This window comes from Lissotriton vulgaris, chromosome 9, assembly GCF_964263255.1.
Source record: "Lissotriton vulgaris chromosome 9, aLisVul1.2, whole genome shotgun sequence".
Lineage (NCBI taxonomy): Eukaryota > Metazoa > Chordata > Amphibia > Caudata > Salamandridae > Lissotriton > Lissotriton vulgaris.
This window is the reverse complement of record NC_141697.1, coordinates 1,104,639,289-1,104,658,563: the sequence shown is the minus strand read 5'-3', so window position 1 is coordinate 1,104,658,563 and position 19,275 is coordinate 1,104,639,289. Positions and strand designations below refer to the sequence as shown.

General features: G+C 40.9%; 1 protein-coding gene across 2 annotated transcripts in view; it reads left to right on the top strand.

Moving 5' to 3' along the window:
* PRICKLE2 (prickle planar cell polarity protein 2) overlaps positions 1-19,275 on the top strand; it is a 234,862-nt gene that overhangs the window by 104,096 nt on the left and 111,491 nt on the right. For both annotated transcript variants that reach the window (XM_086939086.1, XM_086939087.1), the window contains 2 exons: positions 4,290-4,476; positions 16,364-17,212. In XM_086939086.1, coding sequence (XP_086795212.1) covers positions 4,290-4,476; positions 16,364-17,212 — 1,036 coding nt within the window. The remainder of the gene's footprint in view (positions 1-4,289; positions 4,477-16,363; positions 17,213-19,275) is intronic.

The window sequence follows — 19,275 nt, the reverse complement described above, 5'->3', positions numbered from 1 at the left end:
CTGGCCATGGATGCAAAGCCCTTTTCCAGGCTTCCTCAAGATCTTGCAGCGATCCCACAATGACACCACTCACAATGTGAACCCTCCCACCCCATGCCCCCCAAGGGCAGAGATGTGAGCATTGGCAAAGGTATATGATTGTCTGCAAGACCATAGTATATTTGTACACGTCAAGATCTCTTCTACATATTTGTGAGTATAAGCTGAAAAGACACTCGCAGTCATTCGCCAGAAAGCCTGAAACTACCTTCAACCACATCTCAGAAAGTTAACAACCATGGGTGGAGGTTCATTTTTGGTTTAAATCTCACTCTTGCTGGTCACACTACTGGAATGCAAAAGGCAATGGTGCATATTCATCATTACTGCATATCATCTGCATGGGTCTAAATCAGAACACAATTGATAGACTTCAGAGAATTTTCCTGTAGAAATGAATTCATGCGAAGTTCAAGGTGCTAAGCACCATAGCAAACTGTACTGCTCCAAATGCTCTGGTTTCTTACAAGAATAGACACACCACTATAACCAAGCCTGGCCCCTTTGGACATCTCCCTCCAGTCTGATTCAATATAAGTCTTTCAAAAGGCAAATATATTTAGGGAAATGTCTTGAGCTACAAGGAGTTCCAGATGCAAGAAAGAAGTGAACGATTAAACAAGAGTATTTCCCGACCACTTACAATTTAGAAAACTCCTGAGACTAGAAATATTTAGTCTTGGTTTCGATTGAAATTCTGCTACTGCTTCTCGGTGATTTAATTATACCGGATGAGCGATTGCTCCTCACGCTATCCACTCTGGTTCAGGTCCTCAATCTTTCATTGTATTGAGTACTCCGAAGTGACAGAATGGTGGCATTGTACTGGTGAACAAAACTTCAATACATAAGTAAGTAAAAGTGAAGAGAACAAAAGATGAGTATGACGGGCGGGATTTCTGTCAATAGGTGACGTATACCCCATCCACATTATTACAAGTGCCGTAGGCCATAATGACTAATCAACCCACCCAACAAATTCTAAATAGGAGCCTACATCCAGGCAAACCAATAGCTAGGTGGTAACAATTTATGTATAAAATAAGAAATGGAAAAACAATAATATTAAAGGGACAGAGGTAAAGTTATAAAAGTCTGCAGTTACCATAGAGGGGAAGAAGAAGCAAAGCAACAACTTCCATTCACTTAAACATGAAGCAAGTTGGAATGTAATCATCTCTGGATTGCTAAAATGCACATTGCAAGAGACGTCTAGTTTAGGCAAATGCCCGGCCTCATGCAGGCTAGATATTAATCCGTTGGATGTCCAAGAGCTCCATTTTTCTAAGATACTGGAGGCTTGCTAGTTGACTTTTATTTCAATCCCCAGGTTAAAGTCCCTATTTTGAATGACCTTGGTAGATAATTTAAGAAGGTTTAGGGTTTTGTTGAGGACATCTTCCAGGAAGGAGGTGTTGTGTTGTGGTGTTTTGTAATCACTGTCACTGTGAAGGAGTTATAGCTTTGGTTGAACAAAGTACAACAGTAGCTTTGAATACATACTTTGCAATGCATAGTGCTGTGTCTAGATTCCAATTTGTAGTAGCTCCATTATTAATATATATTTTATGTTGCTATAATGAGAAACATGTGAACTGTACCAGCCTCTCCTGAGTCAGGATATCTGCAGAACACTTGCATTGTAATACAAGCTTGCCTTTACAACACCCAGTCATTGATTTAGTAAAGTGCATCACAAATCACTACATTGTTATCACTGGAAATATAATGATTCATTAAATGTATTGCCCAAAAATAATATTAATGTGGGTGTTGGGTATAATTTTATAATCTCTAATGGTTTCAGAGCATTATATAGTAGGCTACCCAAGATAATTCATGGTTTTAGAGAATGATACCAGCATGTTACCCAATGGTAATCTGCCTCAGATGGGTGAAACAACTTTGGCATTATGTACATATATGACTATTAACTAAGCTACATCTGCACCTGTTGTTTACTTAAATATAAATCACTTTTTCAATTGTTTCTTATTTAAAGGCTCCATATCGCGTGTGCTACCAAATACGCATACAAATTATTAAAATTGGTAGACCTGACATATCCTTTAATATTGGATTTATTACATTTTTGATTATGCTATGAGTTTGTTCAAATAATTATGGGTTGTGTAAAGTTTGGTTTTGGATGTATTGTTTGTTGGTTTGGAGTTTGTTGGAATTAGTGGTGTGGCAAATGAGTTTGTCTTGTGCAACAGACCAACAATGTATGTTTTCAGCCTTGCTAAACTGATGGTGGTGAGTTACAACTAAAAAAAGTATTGTAGTTTGCTTTTGCCTGTCTGTGTGTAGAACTACTACATTCCTGAGCCAAGATTTCTGTGATATGGTACCTTTCATGACAATACCTGGCCACAACTGGGATGGCTATTGCTTCAACCTCACCATTGGATCCACTGCCCATTATTTCAACTTGACCATGACGTCAAGATGGCTTCTGTTTCCAAATATTGCTAGGAGTAAGAATAGTATGTCTAAGCAGTGAAAGTACATGTTAGGTGGAAATACCTGTCAGGTGTACATAATCATTTGTAAGTTATAGCGAATTTTAAATAATGGTAATGTTGCAAATGTTGTGCACTGGGCCTGTGCCAGGGTAGAAGCTTTGTTCTGTGTTGTCAGGTCTGAAATCAAAAACGAACACTACCACCCTTAAAAGTGCAAGACCTTTCAAAATAAGCCCAACTCCCTTAGAACATAAAATAAGTTAAACAAAGGATAAAGATAACAATGGAAGTATTTGTCAAATACAATGTGCATTAAAAGCATCAGCACTGATTACTCATTGAAGAAATATCTTGATATGTGTGTACCAATATGTGAGGCACCCAAAGTACCTGTTTGCTGCCAATGATGACTTTTTTTTATTGATTTGCTACCCTTTTTTATTTAATTGAATAATAATTTTTATTTCACATTTTTGTCATGTGATAAACATGATCAAATACATGCACATCATCAAGAAATTGATAGAAGAAATATGTATTTCACCATTTCCTGCAAGGGTTGATTTAATATCATATCGTCAATACCATGCTTTTGCATTGAGTGTCACTTTTTTATCATTTCATTTTTTGGAACCCCTGCATCATAACACTAGTGCTTATACAGCATGGCAAGGCCCTACCTTTAATACACGATAATGCACGCGATAGGCCACCATGACTGGCCAGTTGTTTATTGACTAGGTGGTATCATGTTGGAAATTCTTGGCTTAATGTGGGCATTCATGGATAATTGATACGAATCACTAGCAAAATGTTGTTACTGACAAAATGTGGTAGCCCTTGGTTCAATACAGACACCCTTTGCATAATGCCATCAAATGAGCCTGATGCCCTAGCACACTTCTTAGCCTGGATTATGGAGAATAGAGGACCCTTCCATCCTGCCCTGTTGATGCTAAATCATGTTCCAGACTGTGACACTTCTACCTAGTCCAATTAATCCATCCACCCATGTACATATTCATCAGTTTTATCACCCACTCGTCCACCTATCCACTCTTTCATCTATTAACACTAATCCACCCATAGACCATTCCAAAAATGAACCCATTCATGCAGCCGTCCCTTCAATACATTCCTCCTTACTTCTGTTTACTGAGCCACTCATCGCCCCATGTACTTGCTCACCCAGTCATCACAAACTATGTCAATCACTCAGTTATCTGCCCATGCTCTCACTTTCACCCATTCAATAAACCATTGTCTCATTATCACATTCGTCCATTCACCCATCAACAGAGCCACCCATGAAAAATGTATTTTGCCAGTGCTCATGTAGGTTTTTATTGTTTCATATTTATACAGAAAGCAGCTGTTCCAAGAAAGGTTTATCCATCTCCAGTCATTGGGTGTGGTGTTTAAGTCTTCATTAGTTGAACTGGTTAGACTGGAGTACATCTGCTCTAAAACAATAGTATACCTCATTTTAAAGTCCTTTGCTGGATAAACATAAGAATCCCATTTCCATCTAAGCCCACTTGAAATAGAAGACATTTGATGCTGGCATTTACATGACCACCTATTGGCCCTCTCTCTTGCACAATGACACCTTCTGATTGGCTGTAGACTCATCAATGTCATGTAAAACTGAAGCGAGAACCTGCAAGCACTTGCTTTGATTTTCCTTATTCTGTTTGTAAACTGCACCGGTAGGGGGGTGGCTGTCTACATCTTCTGTATCTCTCATCCCTACTAACGGACTTAATTTTCCCTTTTTTCCAGATCATTTTTGCAGATGAATGTACGGAGGCTGAAGGGAGACACTGGCATATGAAACACTTTTGCTGTTTTGAATGTGAGACTGTGCTCGGGGGCCAGAGATACATCATGAAGGAAGGAAGACCCTACTGCTGCAATTGTTTTGAGTCATTATATGCAGAGTACTGTGATACTTGTGCACAGCATATAGGTAAGGAGGTACAACAAAGGTGTCATCAGCTGCCTTTTCAACTGCAATCTCTTGATCTGCACGTCTAGGATTCTAAAACCTCTTATCAAGAATTAACAGAAAAGATCCATCCTTCAATGAGACAATCATCTGATCTGGTCCCTAAACCCTTAAGAATGCCTGAATTAGTGAACTGTGTGTGTCTGTCAGTTGCTGAGGTGGGAGTGATTATTGTCTCCTTAAATCTTTGTGATTATTGGCCACTCTTTAGTGAAAAGTTAAGTGTGTCTCAGATGCAAACTACTTCACTTTGTTTTTCAAGAGCTGTTCTTGAATACACACATTAACTTATATCAAATGTCTAATATTCCTTCTACAAAGGAGCTATCAGACTTTCAACATTTCTAGCATCAATTCATTTCTGACTTTAGTCGCAGTTTTAGTCTTGCAATTTATTTATAATCTGCATGGGTAATGTCGTTGATGACATTTTTAGGCTTTTCTAGAAGGTCCACCTGCTAGTTCTTTTAGGGGCAGTTACAAAATGTTTTTCGTTTTTGATATTTCATAGAAACTCTGTATATTGTTATTTTTGCTCCTAGTAATTTGTATTTTTCCACAATGTAATTCCTGTTGTTAATAAATATTGGAGTGCATCAATAAAATCAGATTTACTATGTAGATTATCACAATTATATAGTACACTGTACTAAAGCATCTCTATGCACAGTGAACGCTTGCCTTCAGTAATTCCCACAGGTGAGTTTCAGGGTGAATCTGAATTTTTCATGTTAGTTTGCACACAAATTTAGAAAGCTAGGTTATTCCTAGGTGACCCGACTGCATGAAGAATCTTTTGCCTCATCTCCTGGTCAATTAATAATAATATTATTAATAATAATAATAATAATAATAATAATAATAATTAGAACCTCAAGGGTTATAATAAAACTGTTTGAAGGATCTTAATGGATATCAAAATTTAATAAACATTGGCAGCAGAGGTTTGTCTTTCATATACCTATCGGGTTGGATAAAAACTTGTTTAAGTACACTTCGAGGATATTTATTATTAACTCTACACTTTAACTGTATTCACTGTACATCCATGTTTGTAAAAGGCGCGCTGTTCAACCTTCTTAGGAGCCCTCTGGCGCCAGCATTGTGTGCTATCTCCTGTATGTAAAATAGTTATTTAATTTAGTCTAGGTAGAGTTAGTTACTATAATCCTGTTTGCATTTGAATCCTGCCCCCATGATGAAGGGTTTCAATTCTGAGGAATACAATGATTACTTCCCTCAGTTTCAAAAAATAGTCTACTGCGGGGTTCAAAGAGAGATTCGCACCAAGCCAGACAACCGTGTTTTAGATTCGTAAGTTGATAAATTCTTTGGACTGAGCAGCAGAGAGAAAACAGTCTTTCATTCTTTAGTTATTTATGTTAACGTGGTTGAGGAAAGCTCTATCTCGCTTTGAATATTGGAACCCCAACTCTGCAACATCCTACCCTTTACCTGCACACCATATCAGACTAGTACACTTTTGTTGTTGTTTTACCACATTGTTAACTCGAAAAAACTGCATTTGGCTGGCAACATTTTGCAGAAAAGAGCTGACTGTGCTGTTCAAAAAGAGACTATTTCAAGTACTACAAGGTTCAAGCACGTGCTTTCAGAAACTCTAGGAAAGTGCCTCTTTTTGCATGGTTAGCACCCACTTTTTGGCTGATGTGATTTCGAACTGTAAGTGCAATGGGTCCCTTCTAACCAGTTTTTCAGTGCCAGATCTCTTTCCCAAAATACTGTACCATGATTGGCACAACTTCAGCTACTCCTGTAAGTCCCTAGTAAGTGGTACCTCTAGTACCTAGGGATGGGTACTGAAGAGGGTCGTCTGACACTGCAGCACTGGTTGTGCCACCCCAAGGCCCCCTCACCAAGGCTATGTATTCTGACATTGCAGGCTGTGTGTCTTGCTGCAGGAAAATCAAAAGAGTTGAAATGGCACACAGCCATGTGTGCCACACATCCCCATGCACTACATTAGATATTGATGTCACCCGTTCTGCAGGCCTTTAGCCCTAAGGAAGGGCGCACTATATCCTATGTGTGGGCATATCAGCATGAGGAGATATGCCCCTATAGTATCCAGACTATTCTTTGATATTGTAAGTGAACAGGGAAGTCATTAAGGGTCCATGGGCTGGATTCTTGTCAAAATGAGTTTCCTAGCTCCATGATGTCTTCACTTATTTCTAAGCGGTGAAGAACCGGGATTTAAACCCAGCGGCGCAGGGGGCACACCCAAAGTCTTCGGGTTCACCTGTCTTAGAGTACAGAGACACGGGATACTTCTTGGTGACGTCAAAGATCAAATTTATTAGCTGCAGCCAGTAACAGAGGTCCTAGAAGTACAACACGGTGTATGTTCTCAGGAGACTGCTCAAATTCATAGAGCGAGACATCGTCTTTTATGCCAAAAATCACATTCCTGGCTAGCATCAATTACTTACAAACTGACCAATCACGTAATGACAAATCCACTTTCCGTTGTCCAGCCCACCAGAAATGACAAGGCAAAAACCAACATTCTTGCTCGGACAGGCCAAACGAACCCATAATAAAAGGACCTCAACCCATGTTCTAAAATAGGCCATAAAGAAGGAACAGAAAAAGATGAGAAGTAAGATAGAGGGGTGTGTGCGTGTACCATAAACTCAGCAATGTCCTGCTCTTTGATCTCTATCTGACCAGATGCCTAACAAGGAACTGGCTCAGCAAGATTAGCCTCGGGCAAGGGAGTCAGTTCACTCAGGTCAAACAGAAGTCAGCACAAACTCAAGCTAAGGTGTACGTGTCCCAGAGACTGTTTGGCCACAGTCATCAGCCTATGCGAGGGCAATCCACAAAATGGCTGCCGTACACAAAATGTTACCCGAAGGTTCGAACGAAATCCATGAATACACAGTGTTTACGTTGATCGATTACGATGAAAACGCTCGTACATGCCGCACTCATCATTTGCGGTCCGCTGATACCAAAATCGTCTAGATACGACGACCTTTATTGAACAGGTTCAGAATCACGGAACCTCAGCGGTTTGGTTCCAAGCATCTTGTTTTACTAAACCCTCACTGATGCCAGTGTTAGGTTTATTGATACATTTACACAGGAGACCCTTTTAGAGGGTCCACTGAAACCTAACCAATCACTAGGGGGTCCCTGGCCAGTTTTCCCCTGCATGCCACTGCCAGGCGTGTTTCTAACCTCATGGGGTGAGAGCCAGTGCTCTCAGAGGACGGACACAATACTGGCTCAGGGTTGAGATTTTTCACACCTCCTCCAGGACAGGATGGCCTTCCAGGGCAGGAAGCTTCAAAGGCAAGCCGCCTTTGAAATCCAGCCAAGGAACCCCTAGATAGTGGGGGATGCCAAGGCTCCTTTTCTGCCTCACTTTTGGCAGGAGGAAAGGTGGGAAAATTAGTTAGATGAGGAGGAGGGTCCCCCCACAGCAGCACCACCCATACGGCGGGGGAGATCAGGTGAACCCCTCTCCTGAAATTCCACCATCTTGAGATGGTGCGAAAACCTCCAATCGGGGCTAGGGTTGTGCCTCTTCCCACAGGAAGTGGTCACTAGGGCCCATTAGCTATTATGTGTCTCTCCTTGTAAAACCACTAAATTCAGTATTTAGGTAGCTCCCTGAGACCTGAACCTCAGATTCATTAAACCAAAGAAGACCAGGCCAAAAGAAGACATGCTACGCGAGAACAGAAGCCCTGCTGCAGAAAGAAAAGGTGCCAAATGCCACCAGCTGCAAGAAGGACTCGACAATCGCTGCTACTGTGTCATTCTGAAACCTGAAAGGAATCCAAGAACTCCGGAGCACCTCCAGCCTTCAATAAATCACTGAGAAGCTCATTTGGAGTGAAGGTTTCACTCCCCTACACACCACAGGCTCTGATCCCATGAAGCCCAGTTTGTTGACTTGCTGCTCCCCAAAATCCTTGAAGCAGCACCAAAGTAAGAAGATGTATAACAGCTTCGGAGGGTCAGATTGCCTCTCCACCAAGATTGGAGGCTCCAGGACCTGCCGGAGCCACGGTGTACCAATCCCAAGGGTACCTGACCCACAACGGGAAAAACCAAGAAGAGTCCATACCGGACTCCCAAAGCAGCACCAGAAGCAAGCACCCGTTGTGGGTTGTCAATATACCCCAAGACCCACTTCCTGAGTGGCTCAGTTGTCCCACGATCACCTCTTCAAATTGCCTGCTCCTGACCACGAGGACCCTAAAGACACTTGACACCGGGCTGACCTGTTCGCTCTGTACTCGGCTACACTGGCCCCAGAACATCCCAACCAGCTGTGCTCCCTCTCCAGGCTCTTGTGACCTCCTATCTCTGTGCAGTGCATTTTCAAGTGGCCCCCAACGAATCCAGGACACTCCTGAATTTCACCTGCTGGAATTTTGGACCTGGTCTCAACATTGACCTACAACAGGAAGGTGAACTTCGTGAAACCATTGCTTGAATTTATATGCAATTTTCTATTTCTTCCATTTCGATTTCTATGGTGGTTAATTGCACAAATGTGATATATTTTCCAAACTCTTTAAAATCATAACTCAAACAGTACTTACCTTAGAACTGTGTTCTTGGTCTCTAAAAATACATAAAAATACTCTTTATTTTTACAAATTGGTCTAGGATTTATTCTCGAGTGTGTGTCTCATTTATTATGTCTGTGTGTGACAACAAATGCTTCGCACTACCCTCTGATTAGCCTAACTTCTTGCCCATACAACCACAAAAAGAGCATTAAAATTATCCAATTTTACTTCTGCATACCTATCGGGGAATCCCTGACTCTCTGCACAGTGTAGTTCGTTTTAGTGCACTATTCAAAGAGCCAGCTTCCTACAGATACTATGTAAGAAATTTATTATTATTACCCTGCCAGACCAGGACCATGCATTTAGGAAGAATGTACCCTTCTAGATGTAAACCATTTCTTATAAATGAACATCTAGTACCAGGTTACCTTTAAGTAAGAGACCTAGAAGTACTTGCATTCTGTATAATGCAGCCACAATGCATTAGTCTTCCAAACACAGGTGCTTCAGGCAAGCAGTAAAAGAGAACACAGCAGTAGAAATGTTTCGAAAGAGGCAGCCTTGAACTTAAAGCACAGAATGTAAATATACTCTAAACCCTAAAATTTAAAAGGGAAACATATATATATATATATATATATATATATATATATATATATATATATATATATATATATATATATATATATATATATATATATATATATATATATATACATATGTATATATATATATATATATATTCTCCCCACCACCGCTGGTTAGGAGAGGAGCTGGCGTGGGCGGTCCTGTTGCAGCCACCAGCTGGCTGAGTCAATTCGCTCCACAACACATCAAAGATATTGATGAAAAACGGGACACCCAGAGCTGCAGTGTACAAAAAGATTTATTCGGCAGATGAAAAAAGTTCCACTTTTTTCATCTGCCGAATAAATCTTTTTGTACACTGCAGCTCTGGGTGTCCCGTTTTTCATCAATATCTTTGATGTGTTGTGGAGCGAATATATATATATATATATATATATATATATATATATATATATATATATATATATATATATATATATATATATATATACATACATATACAGGAACAGTAGTCTCTCGACACAAAACTACCAGGCAGGTAGAAAATAGGAAAAACCACGCGAGTCCCAATCTTCATTCGGCAAATTTATTGACAAGGAAAGCTCACCAAATCTGACGCGTTTCGGGCGTCCGCCTATATATATATATAATATGATTTTTTTTAATGTGTTGAATCTTTTAGGTGCTTTCTCAGGAGAAAATCAGGTCATCTCAGAGACAGGTGTACAAACGAGCACTAACTGTTTTCGGTCATGTCATGGCTTTAAATATCTGATCGGTTATTTTCTTGACTTTGGGTGTATTTTCACATCTATGCTGATTGTGTCCTATTGGATGAACAAATTGTTGCCAGGGAAGATATCACTAATGTAGAAGAAGCAGCTCTATAGTTCTGAGGTGCTATAAATACCATATGATGTGGCAGTTGCCAAGGTAACGGTGCATTTTGTTGTGAACAACACTGCAAGAAGACGTACGTTCAGGCTGCAGTCTATTTAAGCGGCAGTGCTGCCCACCTACGAAGAATGGATCTGATTCAAGCAAAAGGGAACACTAATGTGAAATTAATGTTAATGGAATGCACAAACGCTTTAACCACCTTCCAGATTCACTGCCTGTGTAATTGATGCAAGGTGTAAAACTAATGGGGTTTGAAAGCACCCTGTGTCCTAAAATAACATTGGATCAACTGCAGCACAATTCCGGTGTGAAACCAGGAGCTTATACCTGCAAAAATGAGAATGCTTCTGGGTAATGCAATGAAAAAATGGTATACTCTACTAAGGGAAAAAACAGCTGAAAAAACCAGGATCAAGACAATATCAGATAGTGTGTAGAATCTCTGTTCACTAACTAAAGCCAAGCACCTCAGACTAGTAAAATAAGAGGTAGGCTCATAAATGCAGATGATAAATACCGGAATCAAAGAATCCAATGAATATGGTTCTTAATTGCCCTTATACTTACACCTTGATGCAGGGTGCTGCAAGGAGTTGCTATGTGTCTTACTTGTAACTGCTCTGTCATGTTGGTTAGTCCAGTCATTACTGGTAAAAAAAGATAATTTTGAGATTAATACACCATTCATTCAGGTCTTGTGCCCTAAAGTACTTATAACTCGCCCTCGCGCCATGCATTGTGTTGTCATCAATTCTGTTATTTCAAATGTTGCAGTGAAGTTATCAATGATGTCATAGAACATGTCATAAGTGATGTACTATGGAAAGTAATTAGCAGTGCATGTCATGGGCGTTAGTTATAGTTACTTGCAAAGAATGAGTTATAGTTACTTGAAATAACTATAACTGGTGAACTTCAGTGGTGCTGTTAGTTTAAAACAGTATGCTTTAATAGACACTTTCACCTAGCCATAACTTCCCCTTAACTTTTGGGTTATTCAGTGAATGTCTAAGGTTTTTTTCATTGTAAGATGAGATATAATGGGAATTCCTAACTATAAGGTCACGTTAACCATTATTTTTTTCTGTGAATTTCTCTGTTTTTAAAACGTAAACTAAGTTATCCAGGCCCTGCACTCAACCTCTAACTGGTACCCACCCCTCAATATGCACAACCTGTGGCAGTGCGCAGAATGGGGCTGCGTACAGTGCTTGGTTGCCCTGTGGGTACCCTGCCTCTCTGAATCTTCACAAAACTTTACTACAAAAAGTCTTATTTACCTTTATTGATAAGGTTGCAGCCAATCCGATCTTATCTCAAGATCGGTTGGGTCTGTGGATCCTCTGCTGCGTGAAATATACAATGTTTTTAACCTTAATTATTTAAAAATGACTGAACACATGTATACACCAAATCACAAAAAGCAATCTTTTTCAAAAATGTTTGCAGTATCTCTGCTGGGTACAACGCGTTTTGTGACCACCCCCCTTTTTTTCGACCCCTGCTTGAAAGAAAATTCACCAACTTTCCTTGACGGAGCTGAGGTATATATGGATTTTGTTAGAAGTTGGTTTCTGGTGGACAGAGTATGCACCCTCTGCAAACAGGAACCACAATCCTAGTGAAGGAAAGTGAGTCATTCACCATAATTTATCCCATGCTCACCGTCTGGTAGCTTGGCACTGAGCTGGCAGGCCTAACTTAGAAGGCAATATGTTGAGTATTTGTGCAATACAACCACAGTAAAACAGTGAAAACACCACAAAAAGATTTCACACAGGTTTAGGCAAATAGCCAACATTTTTATGAATATAAGTTCAAAATGGCAAACTAATCAGTAGAAGTTGAGATATCAATTTTTAAAGATAAAATGCAAAAATCGTGCTTAGAAACAAATAGCGCTCACTGAGCTAATTGGTCATGCTGGAACATGGACAAAGCCAAGAGTTCAGCCTGCCCGTAATGGAGCACAGGCCGGCTGCCAAACCCCCATTTCTCCATGCAACTGCGGTGATGCGTCAGTTCCATTTCACAAAGTGCTTGATCTGAGTGGGGCAGTTCCAAATGTGATACGCCAGGTTAGCCCATTCTGGAGGGGCAATGTGTCGATCTCCACAGAGTGGCTGTGAAGCGTTGATTCTGAAGCGGTGGTTCTGGAGGTGACGCAGCAGTTCCAAATATGATGCACCGATCTGGTCTCTGCAACAGCGGTAATGCGTAAATCTCAATCTTTCAGGATCAGCTGCCCCTGTTCCGATCGGTGCAACTGCTTTGATGTGCAGTTTCTGGCAGATGCAGCACTTTAAACTCTCTTCTAAGGCCTGGTACTGGATTGGCACCCTTTGGCAGAGCAAGACTTTCAGCAAGTAAAAAGTCCAAGTGCTGAATTGAAGGTGCAGTCTTTGAAATCCCTGAGACTTCAGAAACAGGAGCAAAGCCAACAAGCCCTTGGAGAGTATTTAGAATATGGTATTTAACACCATCGCTGCTGATGGTATCCTTCTCCTGTGCTGGGCCCTAATGTAAATGGGTGTGGTCATGATGAGCACATGAGAGGTATACCTCATGACGAGCTGAGCTCGTCATGAGCATCGCAGGGGCTAAAGATGCAGATGCAGTCCTTCTCACTCCTAGGCCAGAAGCATCCGGCACCAGGCCAACACAGTAAAGCAGTTCAGCAGAGTGGCAGTCCCTCTTACAGCACAGCAGTCCTTCCTAGCAGAATATCCTCAGTTCCAGAAGTGTTCTGATTTGGTGAAGTTAGAGGTCCAATACGTATACCCAGTCGAGCCTTTGAAGTAGAGAGAGTTCTAAGGGATCCCTTTTTTCTGCCCTGGCTGCAGACTCATTTCTGGTGGGGTATGCAACCCTTTGTGTGAGGCAGAACACAGTCCTTCCAGGTGTAAGTGTTAGCTCTTCCCATCCATCCTTCTCAGGATGAACCATCCATGACATACAATGTGGTGACCCTAAAATAATCAGAAGGACCAGGGTAATTAGTGATACTCAACAACAGTGGTCCACTCGATGAGATCCACCAAGCGGATAAAGGTTAGTGAATAGCCTTAGCCTAATGATTTTTCATAACCCACCCGTATAACTCCAAGATGGGGATAGGTATTGTTTCTGACTGCAAGGGAGAGTTCGTAATATTGCTATAAGTTTAACATCACACACAAAGATAACGCATTTACATGTATACATTTTTCTATATTTTGAAAAACACCAAGTATAAATACATTATATACATTTTATGGTTGCTCTAAAGAAATTTACGAAGGGTGCTCAGAAAATCGGGTCTCGTACATGAAGTATATTAGACTGGAAAGAGAGGAATTAGACCAATTACAGGTATCATAATATATACACAGTAGCCTAGTTGTGTATACTTATTAACCAGCACACAAGTACAGTTTCATCTAAACAGGGGTAATTGTATCATTCATAATTGCCCCTATGCCAAAACAATTTACAATTCAGGCTGCATGGAATGCCGACGTTTCGACCCAGCAGGTAGTAGGGGGATTGGGCCACTCTAAGCCTCAAAAGCGGGTCTTCATCAGGACTGGATACCGTTTTGGGAAGGGGAGCAACCTGAAAAAACATTTCCATTATCAGGACGGGGGAATTAATCAGTTCATTAGGGCTAGCTGCTCCTGGATGGCAGTGGATTAAATCAGCCCTAAAGCAATTAAATGGTGCCCGTCTTGAAATAATAGTAATGCATCTATCTATTCTTGAAAAAAGAGACTGTTGATGTCCTTGTGAAACAGTGTTGTAGTCAGATTCTTAGAAGTGTAAAGACCTCCAATTTATTATATTTCATTCAGGCTCTCCTTCAACAGTGAGCCGTGAAATAGCAGTCTGATCTGTTACTTCGTTCACTTCATTCACTTTAAAAAATAACTTTAACTGGTGAATGTCAGTGTTTGTGTTAGTTTAAAATGTTATATTTAAACTAACATTTTCACCTAACTGTCACGTCACTTTCACCTGATAACTGTAGGTAAAGGTATGTTTAGACTGATGTATTGATTCATTAAAAAAGCCACAAGATATATTTAAAAAAAATTGAAATTCACTTTTTAAAAATTTCAGTTGAAGTAAAAATTATAGATTGAAAAAACGAAATTAAAAACACAATCTCCGCTGTTTGCACGGTTCTTTTCCCCCTCTCTGCCTGCTGTACCAGTTGTTTTCTTCAGCCTTCCCTCGATATTCCTCTCCTGGTCCTGTTGTAGTGGAGTGGGGCAAATGCCGCCCGCGCAGGCAGCCTGCTTTTACTAGCCAGGTGCGATTTCAACATGAGAACAGACGATGCAGGCCTTTAAAACATACCTTGGTTGTTCGACTGCTTATTCTTTTTGCTTTAGGTATTATGGGTTCTTTGACAAAGATTATAAAATGTACCTATCTACCTGATCCCCTCTCAGGACTATAAATAGTTTTGGGGGTGAGATTGTGGAAGTCTGCCAGACATTCAGCCAGTTACAGCTGGTGATGTATTCCTAAATCATCAGGGCAACTAGGCATGCTTGCAGCTGTTATATATACCTGTAAAGATATGTGGCAGTAGGTCCTTGTAATATTAAGGGTGTTAAGTCAGTTTTAGAGCAGAACGTACTAAAATTGGCAATCCCTTCAGAAATTACTCATAATGGCGTCTAAGGGTTAAAGCTCTATCCGGTCGTTGGAATTACATTGGCACTACTCACTGTAATTGAAAATGTTCAGTACTCCTTTGAGCAAAAGACGCACAGCGCCAATAATAGTAATAATAAAGACATAGAATGTCATTATTTCTCTTTTTATGTGCACTGTTAATTCTGCCCTCCTATCAGAGCACGTGACCTCGACAAAACTGATGTAATTAATCCATCTTTATGTTCTTAGGAACAGAAGTGAATGAGACAATAAACAATTCATGTGTTAATATAACTCAATCAAAAAGGAAGCAAATCAGATGCAGCGGGTGGTTTTCAGATGATTACATTTAACGTATCAATTATTATTTTTTTGTTGATTTTTTTTGTTGCGTTGCCAGAAATGTTCCTCAAGTTTAACATCGTCTTGAGCTTTCTTTTTGCCTGTAATGCTTCCCCTCCAGCCGCCCCGCGCTAAGAGTGTTGTACTCTGAGAAGTGTTGTTTTCAGAGCTGCTTTTGATTAAAATGCTTTCCTAAGCGTACAAGCCAAGAGTCTTCACTTTGAGATCTCTGCTGCCCAGTGTAGTTGGCTCAGGTTCAAAAGGACTACACACCAGAAAACCACTAGAACGCATGCTTTTAAATTATTCCACATTTCCACCCAACACAATTAATTGCTAGTATTGTTTCAAAAATGACTCCTGGTTGATCTATCTTATGCTCATGTTCAAATAATCAAAAATCTCAAATGTATTTCGCTTCCTAAATGAGTTTCAGGATAATATGTTTTGCATTTGCTAATGTGGAATACATTGGGAGAACCAGCGATCAAAAATGCAATTTTCTCTCTCTGAGTATGTTATTCTTGTTCGTAATTTATTTTCATAAATAGCAATGACATTTTAAACTTAGAAAATGTGACCCAACTCAGATTTTTGCATTGCAACTTTCCTCCAAGTCTTGATGCTTACACTGTTCCCCTATTTTGCCTTTCAAAGGCATTGACCAGGGTCAGATGTTATTCTTGTTCGTAATTTATTTTCTTAAATAGCAAAGACATTTTAAGCTAAAAACAAATGTGATCTAACTCAGATTTTTGAATTTCAACTTTCCTCCCAGTCTTGATGCTCACACTGTCCACCTATTTTGTCTTTCAAAGGCATTGACCAGGGTCAGATGACCTACGACGGGCAGCACTGGCATGCCACGGAGACCTGCTTCTGTTGTGCCCACTGCAAGAAGTCACTGTTGGGGCGGCCCTTCCTCCCCAAGCAGGGGCAGATATTTTGCTCTAGGTCCTGCAGTGCTGGCGAGGACCCCAATGGCTCGGATTCCTCAGACTCCGCGTTTCAGAATGCTAGAGCGAAGGAATCGCGCCGAAGTGCCAAAATTGGCAAAAACAAAGGAAAACCGGAGGAGAGCAAGATGAATCAGCTCCACGTGACCTCCAATAGACTTTCTGCAGATGTGGATCCACTCTCGCTGCAGATGGACTTGCTCAGTGTGTCTAGTCAAAATCCAAGCTTAAACAGAGAACATTTGTGGCGGAGCAGAGACGAACTGTACCGTTATGGGAACAAAATGGAGCGCAGCCAGTCGCAGAGCCCGTTGCAGCTTCTCAGCCAGTGTAATATAAGGACTTCCTACAGCCCAGGACAGGTGTCCGGGACCTCATCAGATATGTGGGCAAAGCATTTCAGCAATCCAAAGAGAAGTTTGTCAACAGCGATGATGGGGCACAGTGAGGGTTATGCCCAAGACAGCAGGGATGATTATTACCAGGGAAGAATGAGGCAACAGGAAAGTTATGGAGAGATGTCCAGCAAGAGCTTCAATGAGTCCAGGACCAACATCCGGGCTCCGTCATACGACGAGTCGCAAAGCCTGTCCACTCAGAAGTGTCAAACCAGGCTTCCAATCAATGTGCTTAAGTTCCCTGAGGAACTCACTCCTACGGAACAGACGCCGCGCGGATCAATGGAGTCCCTCGCCCTCTCTAATGCAACAGGTAAGACGCTAACAAGCAGGGTGCAACCTGCTAATTTCTATCTAGCACCATGACTTAATGTGTTTTCTGACATTTCCTGTCCTGTGAAACTTGAAATGAGGTGTACGATTGGCATTTTGATTTGTGGAACACAGAATATAATTTGGTGGACGCGTTATCAAAAAAGAAGGTGGAACTGATGTCAAAAGCACTTTTGACTTTGTTAGGTTTGAGAGACACACCTGTTTTATGATGAAAGCAGGAAAATATAAACATCTTTTGTGAATTGCAACAATGGGCATATAAAACATTCAATATAGAGTATTATTATTAGCAAAAGTTACGTAAGATTTTTTTTTCATATGATGCTTCTAAATCCACAAAATAGAACGCCTGCTTCATACATCATAGTGGTAAATGCTTATAGTATGTGTAAAGGTTGCGATGTATTGTGTGTTAGCAAACCTGCTCTCAGTTTGTGTGTATTTCTCTGCAGTTTCTCTGCTTGGTGCGACCTTTAGCACGTGAATATTAATTCAGTATTTTATCGTACACTTGTTATTTATAATGTGTTCACTACATTTTTTGAAAGAGCATGTCTCGTTTATTATTCCTAATAGTTCATCATCTTTCTAACGTTATATTTAATCGTTAAGTACATTAAATTATTTTGTGGCTTGACATAGGATATAGAAGGTGTTTATTCCCAATAGTCAGTGACTATTCATGTGTGTAGGAATAAGCAATTATTTAGAGCGTACTCCTTGCCTTGGGAGGAAAGGCGATTCTTTGTGTCAGTCTACTGGACAAGGTGTGGCTTATTTTCAGAAGCATGACTAAGCAGGGGGCATAGTCTTGATGGGACTAGTTGTTCAGGAAGGAGTGGTGATGTAAGCAAGAGGCATGGTGCTGTAGCAAAGAAACAAGGTAAAATAGAGAGGGAACACAGTCTTCTACTGATGAGGCATGATGATGTAGGAAGGAAGCATGGTGCTATAAGGATGCTATAAGGAGACTGCATGATAAAGCTGGTATGAGGGATGGTACTATAGAAAGGAGACATATTGTTGCAGGGAGGAGCCACGCTGGTTCAGGAAGGATGCATGAACTGTTTGGTATGGATATGCAGGGGGAGGCGTGGTGCTCCAGGGAGTCGGCGTGGTGCTGCAGGGGAGGGCCTGGTGCTGTAAGAAGGGGGCAGAGTGATATAGGAAGAAGGCATAGTTTAGGAGATGGGCCAATTGAGTGAGGAGGCCTAGTCTTACAAAGAAATGCTATGGAAGCAGTGTCCACCTGTGCAGTATGGTCTAACCTTGAGTTGCACTGTTGATGGGAGGCATGGTGTTGGCAGGACTTGTGGACAAGAGGGGGGCAGGGTCTAATCGACATATGTAATGTTGAAAGGAGAGTGAGTGTCAAAGAGGATGAGTTTTTAAATGCAAGCCAAATCACAAGAGGATCAATGGAGTCCTTCGCCATTTTTAATGTATGGGGCAAGACAGCGCTGGGACGCTCCCGGGCAGCCATGCGCTTTATAAATCTTTTTTCATTCTTTCATTTCACAGCAACGAGCAGTACAGTCTTTAAATTGCCAACTACTCTATGTCATAGCATGTCTAGCGCAAACATCTGTGCTTTGAAGCTTGAGGAAAAACACAAATTTGGATTTTCGATCCGTACAATTTAGGGTATACCTTTGTGACATCCGTAGCAAAAACGAAAAGGGGGAACTGTTGACTGATGTGTTTCATTAACAAACCTAGAAGGAGGTAGATGATTTGGGTATCAATCTTTGTTGTTTCTATGTGGGCAAGAGCTCTCTTCCATCTTGTGCACAATGTTTCATGCTACCAGAGTTTCAGGATCAACCTAGGGTTACCTTCATAGCGTGTGCAAGAAATAAAACTGCAAGCCATTTCGAGCACTCGCTTGTTCCAATATCATCTCACGCGCACCCTTATTCCAATGCCATCTCATGCGCAGCCTTGTTCCAATGCCATCTCATGCGCAGCCTTGTTCCAATGCCATCTCATGCGCACCCTTGTTCCAATGTACACAATCATTATTTCAGGAACCCTTCACAT